Source organism: Lissotriton vulgaris, chromosome 9 (genome assembly GCF_964263255.1).
Source record: "Lissotriton vulgaris chromosome 9, aLisVul1.2, whole genome shotgun sequence".
Classification (NCBI taxonomy): domain Eukaryota; kingdom Metazoa; phylum Chordata; class Amphibia; order Caudata; family Salamandridae; genus Lissotriton; species Lissotriton vulgaris.
In genome coordinates this window covers 968,395,417-968,408,679 of record NC_141697.1, presented here as the reverse complement: position 1 = coordinate 968,408,679, position 13,263 = coordinate 968,395,417, and the positions used below count along the sequence as shown (strand labels likewise).

Genomic DNA, 13,263 nt, shown 5'->3' with positions numbered 1-13,263 from the left:
ATCCGTGTTGGGTGACGCCCACTCATAGGGATCTTCCAATTAGTGCTCACCGATCATGACCTTACCGCCACAGGCCGGATAGTTGACCGGCTATCCGGACCCCCCACAAAGCTCCTACCTAAAGGTCATGTTTTAACGTTTTTAACCATGCTAAGAAGTCTCCTATGAGTAACTCATTCCCCACCCGAGACAAATGCACACCATCCCCCAAATACATACTGTCATCACTAATACAGCCATGCGAAATAGAATGCAATGTCCTGGAACGGAACAACCTACTCACTTTGTTATTAAGCTTTCTAACAGAATGATTCAAAGCATGAATAGAAATAGCCCCTCGCCACACCTTTCGTGGGATCATATGGAACCACGCAATTATGCACCCCGGAACTCTCCTCGCCAACCAACTTACAGTGGAAAGCATTGCTTCCAGGAGAAGTCGTCTACCGGTGGTGACCAAATCATTGCCCCCTAGATGTACTATGACTATAGATGGCGGTGACCTCGTCCGCCCTAACAAACCCTCGAAAAATGTTTGAAACTGGTCAATACAGAGACCGCCTCTTCCGTAGAAGGACACCCTGTACCCGTATTCCCCAGCTACGTGAATCATGTCACCTGCTTTGAATACGTCCGCGGCACGCCTCACGTGTGAGTGGCCCACGACCCACACCTCCTTTTTCACAGCCGGTGATGTCTGACCGCTGGCCCGGTGTTGGGTCGACTGCATAGTCCGCCCCGCCTCGTAGGCTTGCGCAACTGAAAACCAAACAAAAACAAGAGGCGTGAGTACATCATTACAGCTTCACAACATGTGTAACCGCACATACCTCTTATAACAATTGGAGGACCAACGCCCCACTCGTTTCACTTGTTCAACATTAAGACCCCTAGCCGTAGCTTCTGTAGCAGCCCCTATCCGAAAGGAATGGGTCCCAAACTTGCCCGGGTTCAAGCCCGCAGCGGCAATTGACATCGCAAGCACCCGCTGAAACTGAAATTTCGTCAGTGGGGTGGCGTCCGCGTGTCTCAACAAGGTCCCCCCCCATGATGCCACCCTTCGTGCTAGGTATTCTTCTAAACACTTTACCGGACACATGGAGGACCCGGGAATCCTGCGTATGATTATGCAGTCACCCATCCCACCTTGATCGGTCTTGGACCTGACAAAGGAGACCGTCATTGTCTCACCTCTGATCTGAACATGTTCCTGGCACAAACCCCCTGTCACATCCTGTTTGTTCCTTGCCACCAGTTCGCTTACCCGCATCGCCCCATGAAATGCCAGCGTAAAAGCGGCTCGGAACAACACTGTCTCAAACTGAGATGAACATGTGGAAGGGAGTGTGGCCAACAACTGGGCCAACCTATCCAAACCTATCGGGCGCCTCTCATCTACTCTGCGACCTTCAAGGCGTTGCCACCCACGCAGCGCTTTCTGTACAACGAAAGACGCTGTCGGGTCCTGGATACCATGAGCCCTGGCAACAAAGGAAATGGCAGCACGATGCCTCTGGGCCGTAGCCACCGATTTCCCAGCCCTACGTAAGGACATCAGAAAATTCACTACCCATTCCTCGTGGCCCCACAGCCCCTCTCTATCGGGCCCCAAAAAGGCTAAATAGGACCGAAACGCCCCTTCATATGCCTTCCTCGTCCTTGGTGCTAGACTCTCTCCCACGAGGTGACGAAGTTCGGGGCACCGAGAGACCAGAGAGCTTCGGGAAAGGGTGCCGGCTCTGGGTCCGCTGTGGGAAGGAAACCCGAGAAAGCCTGTATATGAAAACGAGACAGTGCATCAGCCGCCTGATTCATTACCCCCGGGACATGTTTTGCTCTGAATAGCACATTCAGTTGCATACACAGTAAAACAATTTCTTTGAGCAGTCTTAAAATCATTTTACATCGTGCAGCCTGGCTATTGATGCACTCGACCACGGTCATATTGTCAGACCAAAAGATCACAGAGTGATCTTTGAACCCTTCGGGCCAGGTTCTCAGGGCCACCAAAATGGGGAAAAGTTCAAGGAAAGCAATATTACTTGTCAGACCATTGTCATGCCACCATGTCGGCCACCTTTGTGCCGACCATTTTGTGCCGAAGATGGCACCAAAACCTATGCTACCTGCTGAATCTGTCCATAGCCCCAGCTCTTCCGAGGACACGGCTGGTTTGTTCCAGACGACTCGACCATTAAAGTCCGCCAGGAATGCTAACCAAATGCGCATGTCCTGGCGGACCTCAGCCGATAGTCTCGTGCGATGATGGCCCTCCTTTAGGCCGACCATAGCTTGGGCAATTGAACGGGAGAAGGGGCGGGCCATTGGTATTACCCTCAGTGCAAAATTCAACTGTCCCACCAACTGCTGTAATTGATGCAGCGTAACTTTAGATCCATTTATACACACTCGGAGGGCTGCCCTGAACTTTAACACTTTGTCAGCTGGCAAACGAAAACAACCCTCACTGGAGTCTAACTCGATCCCCAGAAACTCAAGGCAAGTCGTAGGACCCACCGTCTTACCTGGTGCCAATGGCACACCAAACTGCTTCATTAACATACAAAATTCGGCCAAGGCCCGGCCACATTCGAGATCCCCGGCTGCCCCAAGGAACAGAAAATCATCAAGGTAATGCATTACATGGTGGAAACCCGTCTTCTTTGTGAAGACCCATTGTAGAAAACTACTGAATTTCTCGAAATAGGCACAAGATATCGAGCACCCCATCGGCATACACTTATCCATGTAATAACAACCCTGAAACATGAAACCCAGGAGACGCTGGTCGTCTGGGTGTACCGGGAGCAATCGGAACGCTGACTCGATATCTGACTTCGCCATCAGCGCCCCGGGCCCCAGGCGATTCAAAATGGCTACGGCCTCATCGAAGGATGCGTACCGCACCGAACATACTTCCGGATCTATTGCATCGTTAACAGAAAAACCACGTGGAGCTGATAAATTATGAATCAATCGGAACTCCCCCGGGTCCTTCTTGGGGACCACCCCTAAAGGAGAACAAACAAAATCATGCACCGGGGGTACACTAAACGGGCCGGCGACCCGACCTCGAGTAACCTCTTTCCGGATCTTATCCTGTACCACGGTCGTATGCTGGAGGACCGAAAGTTGATTTTTACACTTCTCCACACCCTGAAAGTCCCCTACCGGGATGCGGAAACCATACGAAAATCCGTTCCGCAGCACCCCAGCAGAAGTACGATCCGGGTATTCACTGAGCCAGGGAATCATCGCCAAGGTATCAATCGGGGTAGGTAAAGGCGCCCCTCGGACTATGTTAGACCTGTTTGGCGCCTCCTCTCCCCCCATTATTACCCGTTTTGGCTCTGCACGTGGACTCAGGATGGGGCGACCCGCACCCACTACATTCATGTTTAAATTTACACGATCCCTGGGGTCTAGTACATTTACCTCTGTTGAAATTAAAGCACAACCCCCTTTTTCCTGTATTGCCGGCAGGTCTCGACTGATCGTCGGTACCCGTACCTGAACGAAAGGGCGTCCCCCCATACTGGCGGGAGGATTCGCCAACATTACTTCCTACCAATGGCATTTTCAACATACCTGTCTCCTTCATTTTATCCCATGTCAAAGAATCATAACAATCCCAGGTCAAGCTTTTATTATGCTCTTTAGCCTTTCGAAAAAGATTATCGTAGCAAAACCAATGGTTACCCTGGTATGATGTCGAGTACCCCATGATTCGTGACTGATAGGTCGGCATCTCGGAAAGCAACTCGGGGCTACGTTCCCCCAATATCGACGTAAAGATTCCCCATGCATTGCCCCAATTGCCAATATTCTCATTCACTTTAAAGGCGGCCATTTTTGCGCGCCAAACACTCGGATGCATGAGGTCTTTCTGACCCTTAACATGCTCCACTTCATAATGATCAACAAGCAACGAGAAGATGTTCACATATTCCCCTGCCCAAATCTTTTCCTTAATTGCCAAAGGCACATGTTGACCCAACCTTTCTCTACGAGAGGGTGCTGACTCATCCCTCGCAATCGGCAATGGCCGCTTACCTGCACCGGACGCTGCCTCTGCGGTCGCAATCGTCCCTTGTGGCTTGTCAACTACTGCAACCGGCGCGGACACCTTGGCTGCTTCCCGTTTCTCGCGCAATTGCTTCATAAGCGCCTGCGCCTCGGCAGCCGTGGCGCCCTCACTACTTTCGCCCAACCACGCTGCAAGTTGTGCTGCCAGCTCGGGCGGCATATCTTCATTGGACACCGGGGTGACCACCACGGGAATCGGATTCCCCTCCGCCGGTACTGGGGTTGGCGCTTCGAGCGGGGTACAGGGAACCGGGACGTCTCCCCCAGCTGGTCCCCTCCTTGGCCTCTTGGCTCTCCCTCCTGGAGCTGCTCCAGCCGACGGACGTTCCGGCCCCCCTTCCCCGTCTCTCTCCGCCACCCGCTTCTTTAGCTCGGTCATCTCCTTCATGAGGACCCGAACCATCTGTTCGGTCGTCATTCTCTTCCCGCCTTTCTTGGGCATTTCTCCGACAGAGTATCTGTAAGACAAAAGAAAGATTACAACGCTCAAAATTGGCTCTTCGTTCCGTCTCGAGCTCACGTGCAGCGAGTAGGTGCAGCTTCAGAGCACAGGAACAAGAGGATGCCTTCGGGTCTTGCGTCCCCTTTTATCCGTCTTCAGGGCGGGCGTAAACCCGCCCCTGCCTGCCCCGAGGGCGTGGCCAGCCGCGTCAGTGTCTAGGCCAGCCCACTCTAGGGCGGGAAAAAGCGCGCCCCGGCTACGCCGCTTCGGGCATACCAGCCGGGACACGCCACCCGCCCAAGATGGCTTCCCGGGGGGATCGTGGTACTCTGCCATACGTGCGGGGGGACCGAGTGGTCGCCCCTTTCCATATTGGATCGTCTAACAGCATGGCTTGATCATTTTAATGTCATTCCTGATTTACAGTGCGGTTTTAGGCAGGGCAAAGGGAAGCTAGATCAATGCCTTAACTTACACTTATTGATCGGGATATATACTATTGCCTGAAAGGGAATTTTACATCAGGCTTTTATGGGTTTGACTCAAGCTTTTGTTTGTGTTAACAGGTCAAAATTATGGTTGATTTTAAGTAACATGGGCCTTGATGCAGAGCTGGTGGCTTTTATATATACTGCCCATGAAAACATCACGGCTGCAGTCAGATAAAATAGGGATGTCGGTCTGACAGATATTTGGGCTGTGAAGAGAGGGGTTCGACAGGGTTGCATCTTGGCCCCCCTGCTGTTCACGCTTTATATTAACAAGTTAGGTGATTTTATAATTTCAAGTTGCAAAGACATCCCCAGGGCTGGTGCCAAGATGATCCCCGTACTCCTGTATGCAGATGACCCAGTCCTGCTAGCTGGAATCGCCGTGGGCCTCCCAACAACTCCACCATGTGATTTTTTAAAAATCACATACTATGTCTATAGGCCCCCGAAAGGCCTCAAAGGCTAAATTTTATTGTAAGGGGGCTGAGCTAACTAAAGTCCCTACCTTCCCCTACTTAGGGGTACTTTTTGATGAACGTGGGTTTTGGTGTGCACAAATCACACAAAAAAAGAACACCTTAACAAGAGCTGCGGGGGCTACACTGAACTTTGCTAAAAGATTAGGGTCAAAACCATAGCTCGCCCTGTTGAAGATCTACAAAGAAAAGTGTATCCCCATAGCAACTTATGGATGTGATGTCTGGGGCTACAAGGACGGAAAAGATATCCAGGGGGCTGAAAACAAGTTCATGCGTAAGCTCCTTGTAGTCCCACCCACTACCCTTCCATTTATTTTACATGAAGAATTAAGGGTGGGGTGCATTATGGATCTGATATCGGTAGCCACCCTGCTACGTTGGCTGAGAGTATGGGCCTGTCCCACTACTAATCTAAATCAAGTCATAATCACTGATTGTGTAGCGCCAGAAGGTGCTATGCACATCCCTTTGATTAAAATAGGTAGTGGAACTGACAAAATAGCGTGGCTGCCCCGACCTGTACCTGAGCCCCAAACCCTTGGATAAAGCAGCTGTCAGAATTAATAAACAACATTTCCTAGAGAAACGCCGGGGGCTCAGGGTGGAGAAGGAGTTAGCAACGCCCACTGTGAGAAGGTATGTCACATTGTCCTTGAGCACACAAGTTCAAACGTATTTACTCGTCGTTAGCAATGCTTTTCATCGCTTTTTGCTGATTAGATTTTGACTGCATTTGGTTCGTTGGCTTCTGGCCTTTCCCCAAGGATTTACGAAACCTGGTATCCTAAAACCTTGCCCCTGTGACAACTTCTCAGAGCAAGATACCTTACATTTTATTTTTTTCTGTGATTTTTATCAGTCATTGCGCAGAAGGTTTATATTCCCGTTGCTCAGAGATTGCCATGCCACCCAAGGTAGGTCGGCTTTACTGGACCTTCAAATGTTATGCTCACCTATGGTCTGTTTTGGGGTTACAAGATTTTTAACAGGGGCTATCAGGCATAGGAAAAAGCTGTCTTTGCAGTAGCCAGCCTGTTCTTCTTTGCCGTTGGCCAAGAGCCCATTTTTATGTCAGCATGTGCACTTTATGATATACTATTTTCTGTATTTGGACTTTAGCACTCCGCACGTTACATAATGTATCCCTTGTTACTTCAAAACCGGAACCCTGGCCTTTTTATTGATATAAATGATGTCCCTATTTTATCTTTTTACGTGACCAAGGTTTTTTAAGTCGAATTTAAGTTGATGAAATGTATCTTTTTAAACATGTTTGCTTTAATGGCTTTCAGTTGCCGAATAAAGAACGTTTTGACTTGACTTGAACGGCTACCACTTGCGTTGACAATTTAGTATTCTGTCACTGGTTTGTGACTGCAATTGCAGTTGTAAATCATTGTAGTAACTCAGAAGGACAGGATCTCCCCCCCCCCAAAAAAAAACTTGCAATCTTTGAATGACTTTAGGGGAGCATGTTTTGGGCCCATGGACCACTGTTTGACCTAACTGGTCTCCATGGTTAGAATTCGTAAAGTGAAAGCTGTCCACTATAGACAGGTTCAACTCTATGACTTGTCTACCACTTGCTTTGACAATTTGAGTTTCCAGCAATAGCTTGTGATGGCAATTGCGACTGTAAATTATTGATACATTCCTGCAGTAAGTCAGTAGGAAGAGGGGATGCCCCTTTCATGCTGCCATCACATTTCCATTAACAAGAGGTTTGTACATTGCCTCTCTGTATTTTATGGTTGCAAATGCTGTGATTTAGCGAATCACAGTCTTGGCGACTGCAAAACAGTTTTTGTAAATTAGACCACCAGTTTGTCGAGTAATATATTTTCTATGTTCCTATAACGATGTGCCTTACACCTTGTGGGTAAGCTGCATCATAAAAATCATGAATTATTAGGAAAGTCACATGTCCATCTTCAGTTACACTAAGATGATTATCAAATACCCAGTAGCTGCAGACTGTAACTGCAGGTTACATGGAGTAGTAGGGAGAAAAGATAGGTGTTGCTGTTCCAACAAAACCAGTGATACATAAATGGAACATGGCATCCACAGGAATGAAGGTTGATGCTCTGATGTATTGATGGAACAGAAGTGGCAGTGGTCTGATGGAGTAACGTCTATGGTAGGGAGTAAATACATAAGTTCACTGATACACTGTGAGGTGGTGGATGAATAGTATGAGGAAGGATAAGGCTGGCTTTTAGAGGAAAGTGGAAGGCTGTGGAAGTGATCATTAGCCTTTGTAAATTAATACAAGGTAAGGTGGGCTGAGTGCATGTAGGTTGAGATATTTATCGATGCATATTCATTTTGGAGTTTGGTGGATTAGCTACGTCACTAAAATACTACCTGCAGTTTTGATATATGGAAAAGTATTATCAGTAGTATATGAAAGGTTTTCTAAATGGATACAAATATTAATATTGAATTTGTAAGTGAAAGGTATCTAAAGACGGTTTAAATGGGTGGAATAGTGAATTAGTTAATAGAAGGATTGTGATTCTGGATGAAAAGTTCGGATGTCTGAGTGATGTGAGGGACTGATGGTTTAACGGAAGAATGAATGGCTCAATGGCTGCTGGCAGGTGGGACTGTAAGTGGGTGGAAGGGTGGGTGAAAGTGATTTAATGAGAATATATAAACCATGCAATGTCACTGATTCACTGATCAAACATGAGTTTTGTTCAAGGAATGAACCATTGAAACAAGAATATAAAAGAAACTTGTCACATAAGTTAAAAAGCATATATAAAGATGACTCTTCAGCACTGTTTTCCAAAAACTGAACATTTTTTCTTTTCACCTGTAAAATACGTACATAGATTTAATCAAATATCCCAATAATCCTTCGAAAGCTGACAGTGGGGAGGGGAAATATTGACAGATGTAATAGGAACCTACATACCTCAACAGCGTAATCAAATTATTCTATACATTATCATCTGGTTGTCTGTATTCTAGTTCTAAGAGGTATTCTCTGGAATATATTATTTAGAGTTGACTCAGGATGTTGTTTGTTTTGCGGATATCAGTTTTGTGAGGTTGAAAATATGATTTGATGGGTTATTAAGCTTTACATAAGGCTTGCGCTGCAGTAATGCTCAGCACATGTTGATATCTGACCACCTGCAGAGGTTTATTCTCTCCAGAGGCTAGAGTTTTAATTCAAAGGTTCTAAAACTGTGCTGCAAAAAACATGTTATTTTTAGTATAAAATAGACTGCTGATCAAATATCGCAGAATTTGTGGGCTATTGTGTCAATATGTGTAGCTGGTGGACAACCGTGGAATACCTTGAAATTTCAGTGGCTTTCATGGATGCAACTTGTATTATTTTTGTTGACCAAATAAAATTATTTATTGAAATAAAATAATTACGATGTTTTAGTGTCTATCATCTACTTGTTGATAATACAAAGGCATCCTTGCAGCAGAATTGATCAGGCACCTTCGTCGCTCAAATAAGGCAAATGTCACTTGTCAGGTCGAGGTACTTGCTATTACCTTGAACTCATTCTCCTTGTCTTTTGGGCCCTTGTGGAATGGTCTGTCATAGCGAAACCTTCGGATATTGTTTACACGATAGAAGCTCTTGATGCGATCCGGAACTCGGTCCATCTGCAGAACATCGATGTTCTCTGGTATTGGTGTCACAGCATATATCTGCAAATCTGCATAGGGTTGTTAAGAAAAGTGGAGCAGAACAGATAATCGAAGGCCTGGAGATAAACTAGGGTGTGAATGTCTAGCTTTCTCAGTGCAAAGATGCCTATTTAGTTTCTCCACTTCCTTTTCCTTCACTGGGATCCTAGACACAGCTTAACTTCTGCTCCATCTGCTGTTTCAACAATAGTACCACACTGTACTGTTCAAGTGATTTGCCCTTTTATTGTAGAACGTAGACCCCCAACAACTCTCTAATTTCTGAGTGTAATTGTGCAGTTGAGGTACTCCAAACAGAAGTTCCCAGCTCTGTGTATCCACTGTGTCAAAAATAGAGGTCTGACTATATATCATTTGCTTTTTCAGTACCAGGAAATACAAATGTATTAGGAGCTATTTCATGATGGATTGCCATCACCTTTCTGTAGATTTGTGAACTGCTAAAGTGCCATATATTACTGCATACTTAAGAAGCTAAACACACCTTTTCCAAAATACCACTTTGTTTCTAAGAACCCACGTGCATTTCTAGCAGTGCCACTAATCCTATACAAGTCTTGGTAGACCATACCCAGACCAGCAGGTGCAATCCATGGTTCAATATCACCAAAGGTGCAATGAATCAATGAATGATCACCACATACCTAGGCTTTTAATGGAACCAATGTTTTCTGGATAAGGAAAACTCGCACACATTTTGTGGCATGCTTAATCATCTGTAATCTTACCCATCCTCTTAACATGGTACTATTTGAATATCGGGGAAGATTCAACCTCTTCTTGAGAAAATTCTTTATAAGAAGTTATTGGACATGTGCGGGATCCAGTTTGTAGTAAAACTACCTCAAAGTAGTCTATTTCTTAAAGGTACCATGGGTAAGATTGACATAAACAACCTTAGATGTATCCTGAGTACTATGACAATCTATGTTTGAGCAGCACACATGAATAAATGTATGGAATGTGATGGTAGTGCTGGGCCGCACAAGTGCAACACTCAATGCACCTTATTATTTGTCAGCCCTCAATTCCCCTATAACAAAGTTACTCTCACAGCTTCAGTCATTCCTGCTGATCACAACAACGATTAGATATTCCCATATCCACCATACTTCTCAGGTCTTTAAAAGAATCATAGCCTTATGGAGAAGTTGTTCGTCAGAAGAAGGAACAAACATCAAGTTTCAACAAAAAATATTTTTTTAAATGATTGTCCCACTAAGATATGGGTGTGCAGATCAGAAGCAACACAAATAATTACAGGGACTATATACCAACCGTCAAGTAACATCCATACAAATATCTCAAGGAGTGTTACTATAATGTTCTTTCCTCTTGAGGAGCGCACAGTAGCATGACAAATAGATCAACATTCTACATGACGGTACTCAGTGCAAAATTACTTTTTTGAGAAATTCAGATCTTTCCATTGCAGGTATACATCAACAGTCACGTGTAGCTAGTACCACAACACTTTTTTTATAAAACTGAAATCTCGTCCTTTATTGAAGGTAGACTGGTAAAATAAAACAGCTAGATAGAGAAACTGGTTTACATGAAATGCCTGAAGAACGCCTGGATGTACATGCAACAATACCTTATGCTTACAGGGTACTATTTATCCAGTGCGTGTTGTAGTGGCCGACCAGGGTCAGATGCATGCCAGATTGTCATTATCAATACTGCCTACGCAATTGACTCCCATTTAGATACACAGTTCTAAGTTTATTTTAGGAGTTCATCTTCAAAATGTGTTATGGGTCTGGCTGTTTTGCAGTGCAGGGCACGGATCCCTGACATATTATCGATCAAACAAATACTGATTTACACACATATATTGGAATTTTAATTTCAATGATAATAATATCGCCTTGCAATATTGTTCACAATATTATCAGCAACATAACTAATAAATCCTTACAAATACACCCAAAAAGATACATTTAACTTAAGACAATTACTTCAAACAAACCGAAAAACGCTTAATAAATAAATATAATAAAAATAATTATGTTACATTAACCAAAAATTAAACAAACACCCCAAATAAATCATAAACTGAAAATAAGAATAAACTGTTAGTAAAGTAAAATATATACTTTAACAAATTTATTGTAACACGCTCTGTAATTTATCTTTTTCATACACTACTGAAAGTAAAGGAAAACCAACTTCCAAATCAACAAGCAGTCCAAGTATACATAATAAAGTAATTATGCATACATATTAATTGAAAAAGGTTCCCAACCTAAGATAAAAAATAAACCTAACCCCCTAATCCTTGACAAACGTACAAAAAAATACCATAATTAACTAATATAACTTTTTTTCTCTTTCAACAGAAAATTCAGCACCTGCTCCATATTAATACAAGGTAAAAAAAAAGCTTCCACCCGTTCAAAACATTTCCACACACAAGTAAGTAAGTAAATAGCAAGTAACTGCATTTTTTTAAATTATTACTAATAAAGAAACAAATGTCTATTTATAATATATTTATACAGTTAACGCATTTACACATATAATGACTAAGCATGAGCGGGAAATCCGTTACGCTCGCGGATTTTGCGGATTTTTGGGAAATCCGCAATCCGCGAATTTTGCGGATTTCCCGCAAAATCCGCAAAAAAAAAAAACGCGAGCGTAACGGGTTCAAAAGTTGAACCCCCACTCATGCAACTATTTTACAATGGCGCCAGCAAGCTGCCAGCGCCGTTGTAAAATAGTTACAAAGTTAGCTTGCACAGGAACCACTAGATAAAACGAAGCAGGTGCTGCTTTATTTTATCTAAGTGCTTCCTGTGCAAGCTAACTTTGTAACTATTTTACAACGGCGCTGGCAGCTTGCTGGCGCCATTGTAAAATAGTTACAGGCACAGCCTTACACAGGTCACTCAAGGGACCCCTGCGCCCTTCAGGGCGATTGCATAGTAACACACACATGGTCACTCGAACTAGTTGCTCAAATTCAGTGACTCATTCATTAGCCCAAAAACAATCATAAGCGTCTTCGAGGCTGGACAGGTGTGCCTCTTCCCAAATCTACCGTGGAAAATCAGCTGTGATGCTGGGTAGAGGGCGGCCTTTGCATGGTCGCTCGAACTAGTTAATGCTCAAAATCAGTGACTCATTCATTAGCCCAAAAACAATCATGAGCGTCTTCGAGGCGGGACAGGTGTGCCTCTTCCCAAATCTACTGTGGAAAATCAGCTGTGATGCTGGGTAGAGGCCTTTGCATCCTTGACTTTCATGAGCTCAATCCCCGTGCTGTTCCTGTGGCCAGGAGCTTCTTTCTCTTCATATAATTGTGTTCGCACGGGTTGCTGCAAGTTCGCACGCGTTTTGTATAATTTCGCAATATGCAAAATTGTACAAAACCCTCGCGAACTTGCAGAAACCCGTGCGAACATAAAAAAAAATCCGCAAATTCGCGAGAATTCGCGGATTTTTCGGATTGCGAGTTCGCAAATCCGCAAAATTCGCGAACGCGAGATTCGCAAAATTCGCCCATACTTAATAATGACAGAAGAGGCTAAATATATAACTTCACAGAAAAGGAAACTACTATTAAACCATATGGGCTATACCTACAGCCAAAAAAGTGCGCTAACAGAAACCATACACTGGAAATGTACTAAATATTATTTCATTGCATACTATGGGAGAGCAACAACAAAATATAATGTTTTAATAAATGGGAAACAGCACAACCACCCCCCAAATGTAACCGAAAAAGAAGTTAGAGAAATCTTACAAGATGTAAGAAAGGCAAGCACTAGCTCCCAAGAACATACAGGCAAAATCCTGAAAAACATATAACCCAAAGTCACCATTCATGTAGCAGGCCAACTGTCCCCATCTCATCTTTAAAACGCTTTTTGCATGCACTAAAAAAGTCACCAGTGATAGCCTACCTGCCCTAGAACATACAGAGACATAGATATACCTGATTATTCAAAAGTAACACATAATGATGAACCTTTCCTTTTACACAACCATTTATATAATGAAAACCAAATCTTAATTGTCTCTACAGTAAACAGCTTAATAGAACTTCTCCAATGCCAAAACCTGGATGAAAGAG

The 13,263-nt window shown here is 44.2% G+C and overlaps 1 protein-coding gene across 1 annotated transcript in view; it reads right to left on the bottom strand.

The window, feature by feature from the left end:
* Positions 1-13,263, bottom strand: part of DOCK3 (dedicator of cytokinesis 3) — a 1,414,611-nt gene that overhangs the window by 102,046 nt on the left and 1,299,302 nt on the right. The window contains exon 42 of the mRNA XM_086938817.1: positions 9,021-9,187. Coding sequence (XP_086794943.1) covers positions 9,021-9,187 — 167 coding nt within the window. The remainder of the gene's footprint in view (positions 1-9,020; positions 9,188-13,263) is intronic.